Source organism: Rhinolophus sinicus, linkage group LG05, assembly GCF_036562045.2.
Source record: "Rhinolophus sinicus isolate RSC01 linkage group LG05, ASM3656204v1, whole genome shotgun sequence".
Lineage (NCBI taxonomy): Eukaryota > Metazoa > Chordata > Mammalia > Chiroptera > Rhinolophidae > Rhinolophus > Rhinolophus sinicus.
In genome coordinates this window covers 30,524,578-30,547,500 of record NC_133755.1, presented here as the reverse complement: position 1 = coordinate 30,547,500, position 22,923 = coordinate 30,524,578, and the positions used below count along the sequence as shown (strand labels likewise).

The following is a 22,923-nucleotide window of genomic DNA, read 5'->3' as shown; positions in this document are numbered from 1 at the left end:
ACTTCTCTGTTGGTGGAGAAACCCACACTTTTGCTCTTCTGAGCTGTGACTGAGAAGCTAAAAACATTGGTTGTTCTGGGGGGAAAGTGAACACGATATTGAAACAGCCATCAGCTGATCCCTGTAGCTCTAGTGGGACCCTGGAGAGAAGGTTCGGTTTATCCCTTTGGATAACAGGGGAGCGCAGGGGGCCAGGGGGACCCTTCCCCCACCAGGTAAAGCCCCCAGAGCCATTCCCTTTGTTCTGGGGAGGGGTTGAAAAAGTAAAACATCATTCAAGAGAGTCAGGTAACATTTGAATAACATGCCATTCTGTTTTTATTTTCTAATTGTAAGCAAAAGGCCTGATGCCACCAGTGAGGGGAAGTGATTTAACCCTTTCAGTTCACAAAGCATCATTTCTTTTCCAGCGGGTAAATGGAGCCCTAGAGACCCCAAGAAGGGAACCCATTTCCGGAAAGTGAGAAATTCCTTTTTCTTGCTGGGAGGATCAGATTCACTCTGGATATAATTTTTTGAAAGTCGACACATTTCTATGTTATACCATAGAATGCTGTTCATATTTTTCCAGGAGAAAATTAAGGTCAGGCCTTTACTTTCCTGTGGCCACAACTTACAAAATCATGACAAGTGAAAGTCTCTTGCCAAGGTCAGACTAGTTCAGAGAAGGGCGACTGCTGTACGGCACAAAACACATAAGTACCACACAGTATGCTCGGAACTGGTGACATGTATTAGCCATCATGAGATTCCTAAAAAGTTTTCGGTGGAACGCTTGTCTCTCAGTGTCCTATATTGCTGTATACCTATAAATAATAAAAAGGCTGATAACACTGCTTTATGTAAGCAAGCTTAGAAATCACTCTCAGATAAATGCTTTTGACCTAAATCTTGTAGTGCCTCGCTCTGACGTTTAACCCCACAACTGTGAAATTTTGGATGAGATTTAACAGTCTCAAACTGCCAACTGACCCAGCCATAAAGCAAGCAGAGATAAAGATTTACAGTCCAACATGATACAATTAGACATTCACCTTCTATTTATTTCAGTGCAGTTAAGCATTTAACCTACTTAAAAGCCTGAAGGTTTTTCATTAAAATATAAATGCTTGTTTATCATTCATTCTATGCTACCTCCCCTGCATATTACAAATTCGTCTATTATAAATGAAAAGATTACTTTGTTTCAGAGAAAGGAGTAAACAGGAATGGTGTCTGTAAAATCCTTCTAGACATGCAAAGATAAAAGATGGCTTTACCGCACCAAATAATCAGATACAAATAGCTGTTCAGAAGCCGCACACCTAAGGAGTCCTTTAATCAAATATTTAGGTTACCTGCCAAAAAGACCATGATCTCTTCAAAATGCAATGCGGATTAAAGTGTTATCTAACACAAGCAGAAAACTAACCTTGGAGTGGAAGTTTGAAATGTGTTCGTCATAATTTTCATGTCTATGGATAGAGAAACCAGCTTTTTCAGCTAGATTGCAAAACTGGTTTAAAGTATTTCCTCGGCGTGGGGCAAACACCATTGCTTTCCCCTAGAACATTAAAAAAAAATGTACACATTTTAAAATTGGAAGGCAACCAAACACAAAAGACATTGGTCAAAGCATTTACTATACGGCTCTCGGGTAGAAAACTCAATTGTTCTTGAAATGTCCACACAGGATGGGCATTTACAGTGAGAATAATTTCAAGGATAGATATATATCAAATGAGGAAAATAAAGTATTCATATTCAAATGGCCAGTTGCTTTTCAAGCAATGCATGTAATAAACAACATGTGACTCCGAGTTGGTATTCTGTACCATACATACCTCTTTTGGGTCCATTGGTTTAAACGATCTACTAGCTTTTAGAGTAACTGGGCCAGGGCATGCCACCCACCTTGCGGCTCCTTAGCAGCTGCCAATGCATCCACAGTCCAGCTCCAGAGCGTGTGGCAACAGATGCCTATAAACGTCAGTTTATTATGCCCTGAAAATTCAGTACCAAGAAATGCTCCATAGAGAGAAGCAACCGTAAGCCCTAAGGAGAATTTTCCCATTTCAGTCTTTTCTATGACCATGCTGTCAGAGACAAGGCTACAAGGATCTTGATTTCCAACTTCATTGAATCCTTTAAAATGGTCATCATTATCGCAAGGCAGCTCCTCACAGCACTCAAATGATTGCTTTGCAAAGAAAGTGGTATAATGAGGGTAAGCAGGCTTTTCTAAGCAAACTGCACAACCTCATAAGATTGTTGCCGTGGCGAGAATGAGAGGACTTGAATAAAATATATACAAAATTTCAGACCATCTGAGATGAAACTCCACGATGACCATTTGCTAACTACCGGATGCATGTGGATTTTTCCTCACCCTCTTCAATGTGCACAGAATGGCTAAATTTCAGAATCTTTTTTTTTCTTTTTATTTGTTTAAAAGATAACTGCACGCTTCTGTTAATTTCAAAGTTACACTTCACCTTGATGAAATGCCTCTTCCAGTTTTGAGGGAATCATGGAAATATAACCCAGTTTCTTATGAATGGTGGTTTACCCTTCACACCTGCCAACTATTTACTGAGCCACTGGTACGGGTCAGACACTGGGAGAAGTGCTCTCTATACATTGTCTCCTTTAGTCTTCAAACCACCAACAACGTAGGGATTATCAGCTCCATTTCATAGGATGCTCAGAAAGGTTGAATAATTGGCTGTGATGACCCAACTGGTAAATGATTGGAAACTTACCAGATGCAAAGCCAATGTTCTTTCCTCTCTACTCCGTTGCCTCCTTATTAGTACTAGTGATGACAACAACAGCAGCTCCCACAGTACTAGGTGCTTCAACCTTCCCTGTAATCCCCTCAACAATTTTCTCAGCAACCTTGTACAGGAGACTCTACATTTTACAGATAAACAGGCAGTGAAGGGCTTGAAGAATACAAGAAGGCAGTGTGTGGGAGGAAGGGTTTTGGACTTAAAGGGGGTCTCCACCATTAAACACCCGTGTGACCTCAGGAAAATCAGAAAAAGTCCCAGAGCTGTTGAGCTAGAAGGGACCTTGATGGTGTTAGTCCAATCTTCTCGTGAGGCAGAAAACAACTCACGTCATCCTAGCTTACCCACTGCAGTTTCTCATCCACCAAATGGGAAGAACAAAGCCTACGCTGCCTTTCCCCACCAGCAAGTTGTGAGAATCAAATGAGGTGACAAATATGAAAATAATGTGAAAAACAAGGTTACGTAGATGTAAGACTAGAAATGTCTGTACCACCTAATAGTACTATACAAATTCTATCAGTTCTCTCTCCCTCTCACTCTCTTTCCCTCATTTGCCTGCAAGAAAACACAGATACACTGTCCCAGAGAGCAAGTGTGTTTTCAAACTGTGTTTACACAGACATGTACACACTCAGGCCCATACTTAGAGCAGCGCTGATTATGCCACTACACTTTGTCAGCTTTTTCAATATTAATTGCAATTTTTCGGGCGTGTTTCAAACTTAGCAGCAAAAATTCATTTTGATGTGAAACTAGATATAATACATGGTCTCAGCAGGGGAGCAAAAGCCCTCCCCCCTTTTTTTTAAAAAAAGGGAATAAATACTAGGTCATTTAGTCATTTCTAAGAGCTAGTTGCCATTCTAAGAGCTGGTTGCCATTCCAGCTCCATTCTGGAGTTTTGAATAATGGAAGTCATTTTATTTTAAATTTACCTGCAAAAATTGTCTTACCGTTCCAATGGAAGAGCTGATTTTTAACAGCTATTATCGAAGCTATTTATCATAATGTTTACAGGGCTACGGGGTTCTTGGTTGGGTTGATTTACAAAGTACATGCTCCCTATACTGTACCCCCTTGTTGGTTGGGGTGAGCTGTTAGGTGATTGTGACTACACATACAGCAGAGCTCTCGGCCCAGACATCTCTTTCCCCCTTAGGTCTCAGTTTACCTGTGCTTCCCAAACCACCCAATCGAAAACAGCAGCCCTTCCCTCATCACTTTTCACCCTCCTCTCCCTGCTTTATTTTTGCTCCTAGCACTCATCACCGTGACAATGGGACCTTCTAATGTTTTATTTACTGCATTTTCTCAGGGCCTTGCATATAGTAGATACTCAACCAATATTTGTTGAGAGAATAAACTAAATCCAGATGTTGAATAATCGGAGAAATACACATCTTTGGGAACTTGAAGGCCATATTCTATGGCTTATTCTTTAGAAAACATTTTTTTCCAAGAAGCTTTTACAAAGTCAGCGACTCTGATGGGATTTCAGAGGGCAGCACTCTGTGTGCAGTACCGTTTTCCACAAGGAAGAGAAAGTGCGAGTAATAGTTTTAATCTCTAATTACTCAGTTAGGAGTTTTAAAATGCTTTCTTTTTCATTTCATTGACTACAGACAGCTTTGAGATGTGGATTAACATTTAGGAGGGACAACAGTACCTCATCCATTCATTCAATAAGCATCCACCGAGCCCTACTGAATGCCTGCATCTACCCCATAACCAACGGTTTTAGAACCTCCCCCCACCCCCATATCCCCAGTGGAGCAGGACACTTTGTCTGGTATAATCAGAGGAATACGCCTTACCAACTAGGCTCCAAAAATCAAAACAAGAAAAAATATATAGATTTCAAAATTAGCCCATCACTGTAGAAAAATTATTTTCAGTTTACCAAAGCACAACTTTCTACGCATTCACAGTCACAGAATCATTTTAAACTCGGAATGAATGCTCAATTGGATGTAAAATTTTGACTGATGAGCAGAAGTTTGAGAGAATTCATTTATCTCTGGAGAGGAGACAGGACTAGTTCCACTAAACAGCACCGATATTGTTTACATTGTGGGCGCAATTGTTGCTATTTTGCTAGACTAATCTATACTCACATATTAAGGGGTGTGTCCTTCTGGAAAAAATAAGTATGCTTCAGATTTATTTTAGAAGGAATATGTTATGCCAACAAAATGCCTTTATTCCTTTTTCATTTCCAGGCAACCAACTATTAAATACCGATTACAGGTTTAAGCTTATGTTTCTTTCCTAACCATTTCTTTACCTGATTTTTGAGATGCTGCCGCCTTCACCTGCTTCACCTGCTATCCTTGGCGTTGTTTTCTCCCACCTTCCCCTTAATTGTCAGTGGTCCCCAGAGCTCGGCCTACTTTTTGTTTGTGTCCTATACAGTTCTAGGCAACTGTACTAACGTCTAAAACTCTATCACGTAGACATCAAAACTTCCAAGCGTTTAACTGCAGCATTCACTATTGCTCAGGGCCCACACCTGTATTTTCGCATGCCTACTAGATCCCTCTCTGGGAAGGTTCTGCAAGTACCTTTAACCCATTCTGTCTAAAATGGAACTCAATATCCTTGGCCCCAAACTCCTACCATTACCAGAGCACTACACATCTCTCTCTCTCTCTCTCTCTCTCTCTCTCTCTCTCTCTCTCTCTCTCTCACACACACACACACACACACACTGAATACCTACTTGGTACCAAGCATTTCCATATCCTTCACCTTCAAAATGAAGCCAGGAACCTGGGAATCATGCATTGCCCTTTAAAACCCTTCAATGCCACATCTCTCTACCCACATCACTGTCACCTGCTGCACATGGTTCCCAAACCATGTTTGAGTTGCCTCCAGGGTGACCTGGAGAGACCATGAGAGAGGTCTAAGCTTCTCACATCCAACTTAACTGAAGCTGCTTCACTTTTCTCTGTTTTATAATTGGGGAGTTGGCTAAAAATGTTTTGACCAAAGGGCTCTGCTGTTTAAACAGGTTTTGAAAACCACCAACATGGGTGGAACCTTTTTGGGATGGCAGGGAAATGCCCATCTCGGCAGCCTGCTCTCTGCCACTCCCTCATACTCACCTTGAGCCAAACTCACTGCAGCCCTCTAATTTGTTCTTTCATGGACTCCCATGTGTCTGCAGACCTGCACACACTCCCTTCAGGTGGAATGCTTCTCTTACCTGCAGTTCTTTGTCTGCCTGGTAAACTCTTACTCATCTTTCAACACCCAGATTAGACACCCTGCCCCCGTGATGGAGTTGCTGAGGTTCTTGCCTCCTGCCCCAGTTAGCCACTTCACCCCCAGCTTCCCTGGGTTACCCATATCTCTGCTACACCATAACCCTTCATCAGGTGCCTGCATGCTTGCTTGTCTCTCACTCTGGACTGTGTGCTCCTTCAGGGCAGACTGAAAACAGCACTAGGGTATCTATGACCAAGTGTGGGGCTGTTGTCAGCCGTTTTGCACTGCCCACTGTCGTCCCATCTCCACAGGAATGATAAATTCCTTGGGGGCAAGGACTCAGCACCTCACATGCTGAACGCGCACCCAGGTAGACTTCAGAAAAGAACTTCCAGGGCTAGGCCCCTGCTCTGAGGGTCTTCAAACCATCTGGGGATTCTATTCCTGCAGCTGGGAGAGCAGGCCTGGCTGAACACTGCTTCTCCCCAAGAACAGGGGAAGATGTGCTGGGCCTCTGACCCAGCCAGCAGACAGGAACCCAGGGGTCCTTCAGCACCCTCTCAGCTCACTCACTGAGCCCACAATCACAAGGCATTTCCCTGACACGAGCCAAAAAGAGGTTTGTACAGGTGTGTGCAGAGATGTCAGATAAAAAAAGATGAGGAAATCCGTCAGTGAGAAGAAATTGCTCTTTTAAAACGGGAGTCCATGGTTTACATTTATAGCACTCTTTGCACACAGGCAGGACTCTAGGAAGTTGGTGGTCAGTTAGAGCCAGTTTCTGAAGCAGTTAAATGAATTCCACAGTGATATTTTTGAATTCTTGACCATTGGTCAGCAGCGATAAGCTGGAGAACTGTTGATATTGCCTCCCCATCCATCTCTTTGAGGTCTTGAATAAACTCACACTGTCTAGCTGGCTTGGCTCCCCTCCCCATACCCAAAGCCATTTCAGAGGAATATTAGTAGATACTATTTGTTGGTTGTCATTTCTGGACTAAAGTTCAACTTGCAGGCTGCTGTGGCTATTTCAAATTACATTTGGGTCCTCTGATATTGGGCATTGGTGATGTTCTTTACAGGAGTCAAATGGTTTACAGTTTCTCTCAATCAGCAAGCTGAGGAAAGTTTCCATTTGGGGCAGGTGACAAACATTTCCTGCTGACATTTTGGGCTGCCCAGAATGACTTTGCAGGCACAGGTGCCCGGTTGGCGGAGAATCTAAGCTCAGCCCTGGGATTTGAGATCACCAGGAGCTCATCCTATTGGCGAAGCTCTCTCTAGGGTCTCCCCATTTATGATCCCCCCCATTTATGACCCCATGAGAAAAACTGAAAAACAGAGAAAACCTTCCTCTCCATCTACTTTCTCTGCTTCTGGAACTCTGACTCCCACAGCTGATTTGCCCTAGCTATAACAGAAATCAAAGAACCACACTCCCCCAAATGACAGAATCCTTTTCTTCCCACAGCTTGACAGTTGGACCTTCATGTGGCAATTATTCATTTCTTGCCATCTAGTAGTAATCTCTCTCCCTTCACACAATGCAGGCTTTCTATAGTAAAAAGTGTCGTCTTCATCCAGGTACACAATCCTCCTGGGACCCACGCAGGGCCTGCTGCAGGTACGCAGGACATGGGTGCAGAGGAGATGCTGTGTGTGCCTAGTTGTGTGCAGAAGTTGTCAAAGTCCAGGTCAAGAAAATGGTGTATTCCCTCCTGCCAGCATTTCTTTGAGCAAAATGCTTGGGAAGAGCCCCCTATATTCTGTACTTCCCACAGCCTGAAAGCCTCTGTAGTTCTTCCAGGTAGCAAGAGCTAACATATTCAGAGCCACTTGGGCGCTAAAGCTTTCCAGTGCATTGGCTTGTTCATGCTCCATTTTACAGATGGGAAACTGACGCTGAGAGATGAGTCCAGTAAATGGCTGGGTAGGAAGAACACACTTGGGTTTTGTATGCAGATACTTTTGAGTCCACCGCTACACTCGACCTTCAGAAACTGGGGCCCTCCTAGGAATTTGAAGCATTTGGTGCAAGTGCAGTTTTTGCTGAGCACCCTCAGAACTTCTTGTATTTCAGGTTGAATTTGCTGAGCCTTGAATTACCAAGGACTCTGGACCCACTGGTGTAGTCCCAAGTTGTTTCTCCGTGGGCCTCTTGTGGCACCTTTAGCCTTTGGGCCACAAAAACATGGAGGAGTTGTCTGGGCTCAAGAAAACATTAAAAGCAGCTCTAACTGTATCAGGATAAAACTTTTACTATAATCTTAGTCTTGGACTGTGACTTCTATAACACATTCACTCAGCAGGAAGCATAACAGTCAGCCCTGAGAACTAAGAAGAGTTCAGTTTTTCCTCTGGATACCTCCAAGCTCTTGGAAGCCTTCCAGCCCACCGGCACAGGATGTGGAGCGGCTGGTCACTGCCAAGTCCACCTGACCCTTCTAGAGTCCACCTGGGTGGATGCCCAGGCAGTGCAAGTGCTCTGCCTCCCAAGACCTCTCGATGGGGACGAGATTCCTGGGTGGAATCTCGTATGTTCATGTGCCACCCACCACTTGGATTTCCCCCTTACAGTGGGCCTCTTACGCCTTAGGCCAGAACGTCTGGAAGCCTTGTGTATCACCTGTCCCGTGAGGGGCCCCTTTCTAGTACTGCAGTTTGCTGCAGGCCCCGCTGATTTGGCCACCCCACTCCTCACAAAGCTTGGGTAAGTACTGCCCTTGTCAGAGCTAAGGGTGAGTATCAGCTGTCAGCAGGAGGGCTGCCGTCTTTGCTCAGAGGGGGCTGCAGTGTGGAGCCACACTTCAGGCCAGGGGGGAGTATGGCTCAGGGTTTAATAGAGGGTACAGGAGAGCGTCTAGGGATTCCAGCCCAATCTGCATTTAGGTCTATTCATAGCTTGGGCAGTTTTCTATTGCAAATCATTCTGATGATTTACAATAGATTCCGGGTAAATCATGCAAATCTGCTGCAAAATGGAGTAGTTGCCACAAATAGGCTTTGAAGGGGTGTTGGTGATGAGTGAAGTACTGTTTGTTCGGTGTGAGATCCAGGAGTCCTTGAAAGCACTGCATTTATGTATGATACATTTTCATAGAGGCCTTTACATCCAAGAATCTCAGTACCCTCTCTGAAAATCCTGATCTTGCAAGTACTCACAAGAATCACCCAAGGCTCACCGGTGGGGACGAAGAGACCCCAAATTCCTTATTCTGCCCTCAACTTGGGCTGCCTACCCAACCATGGCAGCAGCCATCAATAGCTTGCAGCATGTGCCTTCCTTGCCTCAAGACCTGCTACCCACCTCACAGAGGGAACTGAGGAGGCCAATTTAACTTAATTGATTACCACTTACGAAGCTGTGGTTACTCCTCTGAGAGGCCTATTTAAAGTTTCTGAGCTATAGAGAGATAACAAAATAAAAAGCAACAGTGTAAAGCAAAGGATGATTATCAAATTGCTCTGGGAAAATTCAACTCGTGAAAAAGATATAAAAGAAAGATTGAAAGGTATTAGTCTCTAAGTCTCACGGAGGTCAGACAGACAAGAGCAAACCATCTTTTTAAAAAGTCTTTAGAAACAAAACTTTAGAAAATACTTTACACACACACACACACACACACACACACAGTCACACACACTCACTCTGAAGTTCTTTCTTAAATAAATGTGAGTTCCTTAGATTGCATTGATATTGTTAACCTATTTTAAATTCCTACGGCACAGCAAGAGTCTTACATACTCATAAGATATATATTTTTTTAAATGCATGAGCTTTAAACTCGTTTTCTTACTTTAAATAGACGTATATTAACTCTCCGTTTAGGCTGCAGGACCTCCTAGCTTAGTATAACAGCCCAACAAAATAAGAGTGGATACAAACTCTGTAATTTACTCACAGGCATAAATGGATATATAAATGTAAAAATGTGCACAATATTTTATGCCATGCTTGGCTTCATTGTGACCTAATGATTATAATATGTAAATAATGGCTTCCTTTTAAAGCAAAGAACTTTTAATACACAGATTCATCTGAAGTCCTTTTTCTTTAGTATCAACAGAAATAGAGAGAAAAAAATATTCTTCTGCTATAAGTAAACATCCAGTGACCAAGGTTACCAGTGAAGGGATTTAAGATGACAGAAGTCAACAGAAAACTTTCAGTATCATACTTCTACTTTCATATGAAGATATTGTTATCAAAGGAAAAGACTCGAGAAATTCTTTGATAAAAATAATCTCATACTATCTTTGAAGCGGTTTCATTTATTTTACTACCCACTGTGTTCCTTATCAGAAGGCCAAGGGTAAGAAGTTTCCTAGTTATGATTAGGAAAGAATCTGATAGATCAGAAGACCCAATTGAAGTTGGACATAATAAGTATTAAAGTATTACATGACATTAATCCTGCCATTCCATTACTCTCTCCATCTTTGTGTGCAGACTAATTATTCTGAAGCCAGTGTTCAGGAAGAAATAGAAACATACTTACCCTGGGCTGGAGTAATCTCTTTATTGCATCAACAAGGCTGGCTCTGTACTGGTCCAGAAATAGGCTGACATTGAGAAGAGAGCAGAATCCAGATTAAACTAGGTTTTCAAGTTTGATGATACGAATGGAAACAAATACAGGGCTAATTACACATGTTAACACTAAAAAAGAGAAATTCTTTCTTTCTATTCAAGTGTCTTACCGGAAAAAAGAAAAGATACTGTGGTCGGTGGTATCCAACCAAGCCAAGCCATCAACATGCAGGGGGCCAGGATTCACACACGACGGGAACACGTGTTAATGCTAAAGGAACAATTTTGAAGCTGCTGTTGGGGGATCAATTCGCTAAGATGAAGCTCTCCCAGCTTCCTCTCATTGGAGCTTAGTCTCTGTAGACCTGGGCCCTCTGCCCACCAAGGGTGCTGTAAGGCCACCCTCCAAACACAAACCACCAGCCCTGTTACACCCAAACCACAGAGCAGATCTCAGGTGCTGATGGTTTTCAGTGACTAGGAACAGCACTGAGGTTAGATTCAACCAGTGAACTAGGACTAAATGGCTCCAAAAACAAAGACAATCCTTAGGCAGTGTGTCATAGAGACAATGGCATCTCTGGAGTTTTCTCTCTTGATCTCCATGTTGATTTTTTTCTACTTCACTGTCTTTCTTTTGTATCCTCTGATCTTTTGAGAATTTCTGTGGTTGCTCTGTCACCCATTTGGCTGGGGCAGTCTGACCCTATCTTCACCAGGCCTTAACTTGGATGCATGTGACAGTTTCCTTATCTGGGACTCGCAGGTTAGAACGTTGGGAAACCTTGTGCATGAGCCGTCCCATGAGGGTCCTAAGCAGGGCCCCCGCTCCCTTTTCTAGTACTGCAGCTTGGTGCAGGCCCCTCTGATTTGGCCACGCTGCTCCTCACATAGCGTGAGAAAGCATGGCCTACTCCAGGGCCCTGCCTCCGCTCCGAGAAGGGTGAGTATCAGCTGTCGGTAGGAGGGCTGCTGTGTACAGTTACGCAGCAGGCGAGGGGGAGTGTAGTTCATGGCTTAACAGCGCTCTGGCTCCGACCTTTCTACATCACCTTGGGCAAGTCACTTCACATGAGACCTCTGTTTCTTTGTCAATAAAGGCCCAACTATGTGGCTTTGGTGGGAATCAAATTAATAATATATGTTAGTTGACACATACTTGTTGATCACCTACTATATCCCAGGTGCTGTTTTAGGTGTCAGAAAGAAGCTATGAATAAGATCAAGGTCCCATCCTCAAGGAGCTTCCAGTCTGTACTCGTTTATGCATCGCTAGGTCTAGCGCGGTGTGCACACATAGAAGGGACTCAATCAGTAGTCACTTGCTGCCTGACTGGCAGGACAGAACAGTCCTTCACACGGAGGAGCTCATGTACGTAGGGTGTTAGTTTCAATGGTCCTAGAACAGGCTGTACCTATTCCTTTACTGGTATCGTTAAGGAAGAATCAGCATTTAGGTAGTTTCACCAGACTAGGTTCACTGCCAACTCTCTCATTTGAGAAGGAGGGATGGGCAAAGACGTTTATGAGACGTTTCCAAGAAGTCACAGCTTGGGTTTCACCATGACATGATTAGAAGGTTCTTCTATAAAAGAATGCTTTGAGCAACAGAAAAAGAACACTCTTAAGATGAGCTAGATATCATGCCTATGAATAGAACGGGAATCTTACTTATCCCATTCCATTCACCAATCAGGATAACCTGATTATTCTCCACGGGAAAATTTTCTTATCGCTCCATACAAAAACATACTTAAAACTTAGAGCACAGGATATGTTTCATTCAAATGCTATAACAATTTGCCTTTAAGTCATATTCATCAGTGATTACTGACCATTAAGGATTGATAAGAAAGAATCAAACTGTATCTATATGTTTTCAATTTTTTCTCTTCAGGACTAAACACCTATTTTTTAGTGAGCTAATAATAGCTAAAGCTTTAATAATTAAGCATTCTGGTTTTGTTTTTTAAGAAGACCATGATGAGAAAATATCTTTGTCATGTCCTCAGGCCTACTAGAGCCCTGGCTGGTGGGATCCATAGATTAAGCAAAAGACCATGCTTAGTTTATACCAGTGCATCCTAAGAGCTGGCAAGATTGTTAGAATAAAGAAACAGCATCTTCAAAGCTGAGTTTAAAACATAACCTTATAAAATAGTATTTCTACGTAACGTTGCTAATAGTGACACTGATATTAACATCACAGCTTCCTGGAAAATGCAGCTTAACACACAGGACACATTCCAAACAGTTATTCGAAAGATAATGTTGTCTATTCCGTAACTCCAAATCAAATTTCCCAAAAGTAATTGTTGTGATTCTCTAATAGATCTTTATTTCACGCAAGCTCACCTTTCTCCTTAGCTCTGATGCAGAATTTATAACAGTTTGTAGGATATGTCATGTGAGCAATTTCAATGTGCTTTAGTGGGAGTGATACATAATCTCCTGAAAATTCACCCCTTAAATAAGTCCTAATGGGCTCAGAGAACAGCAGTAGCTTAAGTGGATCTATTAAAAAAGGCTGAGTGGGTCAGCGATTGGGATGGAGATATCATTTCAACTCTCTCTTCAGTTACTACTGATCAAAAGACATTGACCGTCAGTCTAGTTTGGCCATTAACACACACACACACACACACACACACACACACACACACACACACACCCTCTCTATATAATTCACCTGTGGAATCAACACTTGCTTTGTTCTTTTGATCTGAATCACAGATTTTATGACAAAGGTGCAGGGCCATTTTCATCACCTCCCTTAGAATCAGAGTTTTATGCAAAGCACCCAGCATTTACAACTCCTCTCATAGGGAAAGTAATTAGTGCAGAGAACAAGGAGGCATTTCTCTGTCACTTTCCACAAAAAGGAAGACCTCTATGTAATTTTCAAGGTGAAATGTGCTAAGTTAAATTCACTGTTTCAGATTAACTTTCAGCTGAAGAATGGCCTCTATCAGTGGTTATCAATTGATTGCTGTGGGAGCTGGCACGGATGCCGTATTCTGATCTCATTTGACTCTGCCCCGTAGGTAGTAAGATCTTTGGCATTTTGTGTATCTTCCTTGGGACTGAGTTTCCTGGAACTGAGGTGAAAGGGCTGACTACATTTGGGTTAAAGATATTTTCAGGTGTAAAGGTCTGTGAGTTGTGATTTAGAATTATCCATGATTACAGCATCTGGAAGAAAACACAGAAATTCTAGAGCCTATTTTGAGGGGGGAAATTTTTTTCATGTAAACACGCTAAAAACCAAACTTTTCCATCATTGCTAGTAAAGCAAAAAAAAAAAAAAAAAAAAAAAGATTAAAAAAAAAGAAAGAAAGAAAGAAACAACCCAGCATACATAGTTAGTAGTAATGCTGAGAGAGCAAGTGAGGTGATACACCTTCTCCCATTTCTTTCCAAAGTCTCAGGCTGCAGGCATGCAGATACGGTGCTGACTGACCTACATACCTAGCTCCACGCGTCAGGCTATGGGTGGCATTTCAGATTTGCTTTCCAAGCCTTTAGAGAATTCAAATGTACAGAATCATTTTTATTTTTGCATTGCTACAATAAACTGGAAAGCCATCAAACACCGAATGAAAGCGTTCATTTGATTTATTGTATATGAAAAACAACAACCTTACTTCCAGACTCTTAGGTTATTGTGATTGAACAGGAGTCTGGAAAGGCAGGCTTAAAATTAACAATCACTCACGAGTCTAAACTCTGCAAAGGACTGGGCTGGACGACATTCCAGCAGAAAGGAACACTTCCATTACATTCGACATGAAACAAGTCAACCAAGAAACTTAATAGGAGGGCTTTTTCCTACACCTATGGTTAAATATTCTAATATTTTGATGTTTGTCAACAGCATCCTTTTGCAGGTGTGGCTGTACCTCGATTTTTCCTTCTGTTTATTTTCCAAGTTGACATTTTACATGTTATTTAGGAACTGTTGAACCATGAAACTATATTTCATTGTCAAAAATGCTGAATGGTGAAATAATGACTAGCTTTCACAGTTTGCCTTTTTATTTTATAATCTAGTTGAGCTAATAATTTAGATGTGAACCAAGGGACTGTCTCTTCTGGGAAATGAGTTATCTCACCCATTGCCCACAGGTTTATGAATGTTCGAATGTAAATATATGAATATATGAATGATTTGAGAATACAAACATATCACCGCTTGTTGTAATCATGTGCATTTTACTTGAACCACAGTGTGGGTTTGGAATAGGTTTGTGAATAGAGCTTGTTTTCATGTAAATGGGATCAAGCAGTACCACTGGTTAGCTATTCAGGGAATCAGACAATGCCACCCTTGCTGGAAATGCTTCAGTAAGGATTTAATCCATGTACCTAATATTTGCACTCCAACTCTTGCTTCATATCCCTGTGGCCTCATCCAGATCTCATTGACTGACAATGACTAAAGGATGGTGTGAGACTTAATGTGATCTATTTATGTGTGGCACCTATTTTTGGCACGGAGTATTTCAGGCTTCATCTTGGAGGTAGTGTCTAAAGGGAGCTTTCTCTTCCTCCTCTGAGACATTCTAAAAAAAAAAAGCAACACGGTCTGCCTGCCTGCCCTTAGAAGCCACATCCAGGCAGTAACTTGGATAGAGAGAAATGTCAAACTAACAGGACATAAAGAACTCATGGATCCCTGGGCTTCACTGCTATATGCACAACACGCATATTATAAACCTCACCGTACTTCCTAAGTTTCTAAGCAGCTTACCCATCCCTGTGAATAATGAAGAGACACCATTACCAAAGCATTTCTTTTGGAAATAATATCAGCGGTGCAGTGAGAGTAGTTTAATGTTTCACATTTATAAATGGGAAATTATAACCAGGCTGACATTCTGGCACTTAGAAGACCAGGAAAAAAACCCGTAATTCATGCATAGAAAAGCCATTTATAAAATGAAACTTGGTATATTTAGTTCATTTGAATTCATAAGTTCTCACATAGCCCCTGGATGTGTGTGTGAGTGTGTGTGTGTACACACTGTATTTGTTATATATTTGTAATGAAAACCTTAACTGAATATGCATTATGTATATCAGTTGTACGTGACCTTGTTGTTGGCTAGGGAAAAAGGACTATTTTTCAAACATGTTGTGTGCCTATTTTTAACCTGAGAACATTAATCAAAAAAGAGCTTAAATCTTACTTCCTCTGCTTGTCTCTCTGGTACAAATAGGATGACATAGTGTGAGGGTCCACGACACAAGGTATGACAAAGCCAGACCGTTTTGATATTTGTGCAAAGGACAAATTTAACTCTAAATCTCTCAGCCTGATCTGACTTTCCACACATAATCGGAGCCCATCCATAAGCGACCCTCGTCTAAACCTCCAAGAAGATGCTGCCCTCCTTCCCTCTTTCCGCTGCTCTCTGATCTGACTTTCATGCTTAATCTGATCTAATCCTGCCAGCATTATCTTCATCTGTGCAATGAAACCTGGAGGGTTCTTTCTCATATTTGGTGAGGAAAAGCATTTACTAAATTACTTGCTCAAATCACATGGTGAGGTTTTAGTGCCTTATTTTTTATTAGATGAGGGATGTAACATTGAGAGACAATATCAATGATTAATCAGGAATCTGTTTCTCCCCTTTTGGGAACAGGTTTTCTGAAATTGGGTTCAAAGAGACTAAAAGGGCTATGGAAAACTAGAAAACCTCAGCTGAAAATAAAACAAAATATTTCAAGTGTTTTTCAGAAGGAAAAAAGTAAGCAAATCTAATTTCATTGACTTAGGTAGAATAGTTACCCATTGAAAAGCATATTTAGTAATAATAATAATAATATTAATAAAGACTTCTTAAAAATTTCATTCCATTCATTTAACTCTCTGATAGGGAAAGTTGTTTTCGGGTTCCGGATCTTCTGATTGGGTTTATCAATATAATAGAACTTCTTTAGAATCTGAACTTGTGTTTTCAAATCTAAAGTGTCATTAAAAAGCATCATGATAAAAATACAAATAAGATCTTACTTTTAGGGAAAATATGTGTGAATTGTCAATGTTTCTCATATGCTGAAATAATTATTCAACAGGCATGAAAAAATTACATAAGATTAGTTGAAATAATTATTGAGGTTTGATACATATTTATCCTTTAACTTAGGATCAGACTTTCATTAGCAATAAGTACATTGGGCTAAAAGAGAAGACAAAATATGTGAATTGTTTTTAAAAATCTGACAGATGTTAATATTAGTATTTGCATAACAATAAAATGTAATTTTATAATTCTTATTTTATGTATAATTAAATATCATAATTGAATACATTGAAAATATTAGATAGCAAACATACATTTTGAGAGAAGCTATTTCCCTGAAGATATTCCACAGATATGTTTATTTGCTGGAGCGTATATATGTGTGCACACATACATATATTCCCTTATATCAATAGTCAGATCTCTCCTAAGAAGTAAGCTAATTGAGCTGTTTGTGTTGATAAACTCCTTTTTCTCCAGACTATTCCTCTCTGAGCCATAATTATTTGCAATTTGCCTAAGTCGTCCATTTACTGATACGTCAAGCATGAAACAGAGGCAATTCCAGAAAATGGAAATGCTTCTCAAAATCAATCTTTGGGAAATAATGTGGTAGAAGTTACTGTGTGATAGAAGACTACCTTATAACTGTCACATGGAGATGAATATTAATTTGTTGAGGTTAAGGTGGCTTTGTGCTTCATTTGTTGACTTTGCTTAGCCGTCAGCAAAGCAGCACAGCCCAATTACTCCAGCAAAGCTATTTTTTCTAACAGTTTTATGATTTTTATGTACTTACCAGTCAGCACACATAACTATGTCAAAATGTCCTTCCAGTTGAGAGACATCTGTCTCATTATCCCATCGTAAAACGCTTGAAAAGAAAAAGATTTTTAAAATTATACTTGGCTTTTTTATTTTACTTTTGATTTTGAGCTATTAACATTATTTTTTTTTGTGCCACTTGAAATTATTTAAAAAGTATATATAAATTATTTCAAAAGGCATAATAAAAAAAACTAGGAATGTAACTGTCTGTTCTATATTTTATTTAGTCTTCAAATCTACAATAGGAAGAATTCTCTACTTAAACACAATAGTTAAGGTTTTGCTAGTTTTTATAGGTTTTTGGAGATGAACTAGAGAAAAGTATCTTTACCATAATCATTAGAATGAATTTAGACTCTTACCATTGATGAGGTACATATTAAAATCAAATTATGCCCCATCTGACTGGAAAACAAATTTATAAAAATAAATGGTGTGAAACTTAGTGTATGTCCACATTGCCTGGCATGCCAGTTGCATTTCTTATTGATGAAATAAGCAATTTGGCAAGATGGAAGAAAAGCCAATTTTCATTTAGTAGTTCTCAGTTTTCAGGCACATTTTAAAATTCACCCATCCTGATACTTAGTATCCAAAAGAGGATCAGGTTTTAAACTCACCAAAATCTCCACATTTATGAATTCAGGTCAGTTCTTAGTCTTCATCTTACTTAACCTATCAGCTTGCAACTCTCCCATGAACTCCAGATTCATATATCCAACTTCTTATTTTAACATTTCCACTTGGGTATCTAACAGACATTTCAAACCTAGTATGTCCAATATTAAATTCTTCCCAAATTCATTTCACACTCAGTCTTCTTCATCTTGTCAATTAATTCCATCTTTGCAATTGCTTAGGCCAAAAACCTTGACCCACATTGGATATGCCAGCAAACGTAGTTAGTCCTATCCTCGGAATATGTCAAAAATCCAACTTTTCTCTATCTCCATTGCTTCCTCCCTGGAAAAAACTAACATCACCTCTCATCTGAATTATTGCATAATCACCTAATTGGTCTTCCTGCTTCCACCCATCACCCTACAATCTCTGCTCAAGAGAGCAGCCAGAATGATCCTTTTAAGACGTATATCACATCACGAGACTTCTCTACTTACTACCTTGTAATGGCTCCTTTCTTCACTCAGAATAAAACCCAGTCTTTACAATGACCTATAAGACCCTATTCAATCTAGTTACCACGCTGACCTCATCTCCTATTACTCTCCTCCTTGCTCTTTGCTCTAGTAACATGGTCTTATGATTTCTTGACTACATCAGGCATGCTTCTGCCTTAGGGTCTTTAAATTGGCTGCTTCCTTCATGTGAATGCTCTTCTTTCAGCTATCCCCAAGCCTCATTCCCTCACCTCCTTCAAGTCTTTGCTCAAATGTTTTACCTTCTCAGAGAAGCCCATCCTGATTGTTCTACTTAAAACTGCAATCATTCATTCCCACTCCTGTACTCTTGAACCCCTTAATCTGCTCTTTATTTTTCTATAACAGTTATTACCCTTCAGTGCGCTATGTAACTAAATCATTAATTTATGCTCTCTTTCTCCAGTAGAACATAAGCACCACAGGGACAGGGATTTTAAAAATCTGTTTTTGTACCATGATGTATTTTCATTACTGAAAACAGTCCCTGGCACATAACAGCTGTTCAATAAATATATTATATGAATGTATTAGCAATAAGTAGATTGAGCTAAATGTGTAAATGTACCTAGCATAGTGCCTGGCACACAAAAGGAACTCAAGAAATAGAGATTCCTATATTAAGTTGTCCTATGAATAGAATGTGTAGTTTAGCCAGACATCGAGGCCATGTAAAATGCTTTCTAAGGATTTCTGCTTATGGCAAGGATAGAGTAACAAGGACCTCATTTATCCTACTGCCTGAAATAATCCATCCCCCCGAAACTACACAAAATATATAAGACAATAGTTTTTAAGAAACTAAAAATTAGCAACAAAGGACAGTGATCCTTGAGAGAGGGGACAAAAATAAAGTGAGGCTTATCATTCCCTATGTTACTGCCTTGAGAGAGTTTCCAAGCCACAGCACAGGAAGGAGAACTAAGGTGGAACCAGATGGTCTCCTTGAACTAAAGAGAAGGAGCGGAGAGTCTGAGGAAACCAAGGCAGTTACGGTTCCCAGTATAGAGTACCAGGTAGGGAAATGCTGTACAGAGAGACAATTCCAAAGCTCTGTGGATAGCCCCCTGGAGTATCTGCAGAGTACTGATTGATGCATGTATATGAGGAAACTACTTAAGGTTGGGGAAAGAACCATCTGAGAGGATTGGAGGGAACTGGTCCAGTGTTCACACAAAGCCAGGAATAGTACCTGTTCCCGCAGCCAGACTAGAAAACCTTATAATACACAGGGCAACGAGTAGAGTCCTCAGCTGAGTCTTGTCTCATTAGTGGGGAATAATTAGCCCTAGATTAAATGCTGCCCTGCTTCTGCCTAACAAATCTTAAGAGCAAGACCAAAAATGATTGAATTATTTCAAAATAATTGTATCTCAGAACAGAACTCAAAAATATTTACAAAAGTACAAAAACATTCAGATGCCAATAAGGTAAAATTCAAAATACCTGGCATACAATCAAAGATTACCAGACATGCAAATAATTGAAATAATACCACTCATAATGAGGAGACAAATCAAACAATTGAACACAATCTAAACCTGACACAGATATTAGAATTAGCAGACAAAGGCATTAATATAATTACCATAATGGTATTCATTTTATTTAAAAAGTTGAAAAGAGTTATGAAAGATATTTTTAATATCCCAGATCAAACTTCTAATGAGAGGAAAAATATATTAGATGGGATTAACAACAAAAATACATTCAACATCACAGAAGGAAAGATTAGTAAACTTGAAGACAAAGCAATAGAAAGTATTCAAAATTAAATATGGAGAGGAAAAAGAATAGAAATAAAAAGAGCATTAATGAGTAAGCTGTGGGGCAAGTTTAAGTGGTCTAATATATGTGCAATTGGAGTCCCCAAAGAAAAAAGGAAGAGGCAGACAAATACTTGAAGAAATAATTGCTGAAATATTTCCAAACTTAATGAAAACAGATCAAGAAATTCCAACAAACTCCAAGCACAAGAAACACACATACAAAAAACTACAAGGCACATAATAATCTTATCAAATTGCCCAAAAGCGGAGATAAAGAGAAAATCTGAAAAGAACCCAGAAGGGGGAAAAAAAGATACATTATATAAAAATAAAGATAATGATGACCACATATTTCTTGTGAGAAATATGCAAATTAGAAGACCATGTAGTGACATCTTTAAAGTACTGAAAGGAAAAAAATTGTCAACCTAGAATTATATAGCCATTAAAATATATTTTTTAAAAAAGGTAAAATAGATGGTTTCAGATATCTATCTGCTATCTCTTACTACTTCTCTATTTTCTTTTCTTCCCACATACAGTCCTTTCTCTGGAATGGCCCCCATGTTTGCTCATCATTTCCTACTCTCATTCAGGCCTGGACTACCTCTTTCACCTTCTCTGGAACCACTGAGGTGACTTTAAAAAAACAACCCATTTTCATCGTAAAATGAAACACTGAAACAAAAACCACATGAAACAAATATATGCCTTAAGTAATTATTATGAGGCAAATATTCTTGTAACTACCATTCAGATGACGAAAGAGAACTTTTGCTTGGCACCTCAGAAGTCCCTTTACATGCTCTTTTCCACTCCTCCCTTTACCCCAACGCAATGACTTCGCAACTGGTCTGTCTGCCTTTAGCCTCTCCCCATTCATCACACCAGATAAGTAAATGTGCCTGGACACATCTTTTCTATTTTGATGCCTTTGATTATTCCCCACCCTCCCTTTTCATGCCTAGAATGCCCTCTTCAACTGCTTTTTTCCCCTTACCTTCCATTTGCTAAATCTCAGCTCAAGGGCCATCTCCTTCATGAAGACTTCTCAGATTCCTCTACCTTAAATTGGCTGACAGTCTATTTATAATTACACAGCATGTTAAACCCATCTCATACATCCTGGTAGTTGGACAAGTGTCTATCTCTCATCTGGATAGCTTGAGGTTCCTGAGGCAAAAACCTCACCTTACTTATCTTTGTAACCCCTAAAGAGCCCATCACAGTGCCCTACATACAGCAGACTCTAAATTACATTTTATTACATTGAACCAAATAACACAAGTTGGACTAGAATAGCAGCTAACTTAAATAGTTTGGGCAAAAAATGTTGTTCATTAGCAAAATTAATTCCATGCCTTCATTTAGAGAAAAGTGTATATAAGACAGATATAGAAAAATTTTTCTTAAAAGTCCAAAAAACAAAGCAAGGCAACATGATACAAGAGATCCAAGTAAAATTTCTCCATCTCCATTTTTTTGAACTGTTTTGAAATTGGTGTTTCTGAGACAGTGTTGGTATTTGGGACGGGACAATTTTTGATGTAATGGACTATCTGCTGCATTATAAATATTTATAATCTCTGCTCTCTCCAGTATTAGTAACCTTTAGTCATTGTGACAGCCAAATAAAAATCTCCATTACAAATGGGTGCAGAGGTGGGCAGTCTACCTACCTCTGAGGGATTATCTAAAAGGCCTCTTCCACCTCTACTGTGTGCTTCTCCTTGAATCTCAACAACTGAAGGCTGTGACTTAAACAAGCAACTAATCAGAATTGCTGTCTTATTTATATAATTTTCCCCTTTCCACTGCCATTCACATCTTCATTAAGACCACACCATAAAATTTCAGAGTCCCAGGTGAGGAATAAAGCCCTCACAGGAAAAAATGGTAAAAATATACCTCTCTGAGGGATAGAGAGCAGGACACCCAGAGTCACTTTTGTGAGGTTCAGCTGGGATGCAACACTGAATGGCAACTCTAGGGATAAAAGGGGCTTATCAAAGTGTGGTCAGTGCTCCAGACAGCTTAGTATCACCTGAGCAGGTTACTAAAATGTCAGATTCATGAACCTCAACCCCAGGGAGTCCGATTCAGTAAGAAACCTTTGTTTTTGAAATAAGTACTACAGGTAATTCCCATGAAGATGGGTCATGGACCACTTTGAGAAACGCTGTTCCAGAAGATCTTTACCTGTATGGATTTGGATTGAGAATACTCTTTGGCCATACGTCTACACTTTAGTTGCATGTATCAAATGTCTTTATTTTCAAAAGGGGGATTTTTAAAGAGGGTGGCCCTAAAGAGAGGATTAAGAACTCTCCCTGCTGGGTTGCTAAGGGAAGGAGGCACCATCACAGATGAACCAAAGCAGCATTTCATTTCTATGAATCCCTGGAAAGCGATTACCTGACCGACTTTGTTGATGTTATCCTGAAATGAAATTCGTTTACATTTCCAGACTAGAAATAAAGCTTGGAGAAAGGGAAGGAGGAAGCAAAATTAGGTCTAAATGAAATTTTTACCTCAGAAGATCTAGAAGATTTGTTAAGAACAGACACTTGAGTGTTGACTGTTAAGTCAGCTCCTGTCCTTTCTTTGTGAATACATGACATCTAT

The 22,923-nt window shown here is 40.0% G+C and overlaps 1 protein-coding gene across 1 annotated transcript in view; it reads right to left on the bottom strand.

Moving 5' to 3' along the window:
• The window catches only part of CAMKMT (calmodulin-lysine N-methyltransferase), a 329,078-nt gene that overhangs the window by 4,900 nt on the left and 301,255 nt on the right, over positions 1–22,923 (bottom strand). Inside the window, exons 8-10 of the mRNA XM_019748655.2 lie at positions 17,344–17,418; positions 10,484–10,547; positions 1,412–1,543 (exon numbers count right to left, since the gene is read on the bottom strand). Coding sequence (XP_019604214.2) covers positions 1,412–1,543; positions 10,484–10,547; positions 17,344–17,418 — 271 coding nt within the window. The remainder of the gene's footprint in view (positions 1–1,411; positions 1,544–10,483; positions 10,548–17,343; positions 17,419–22,923) is intronic.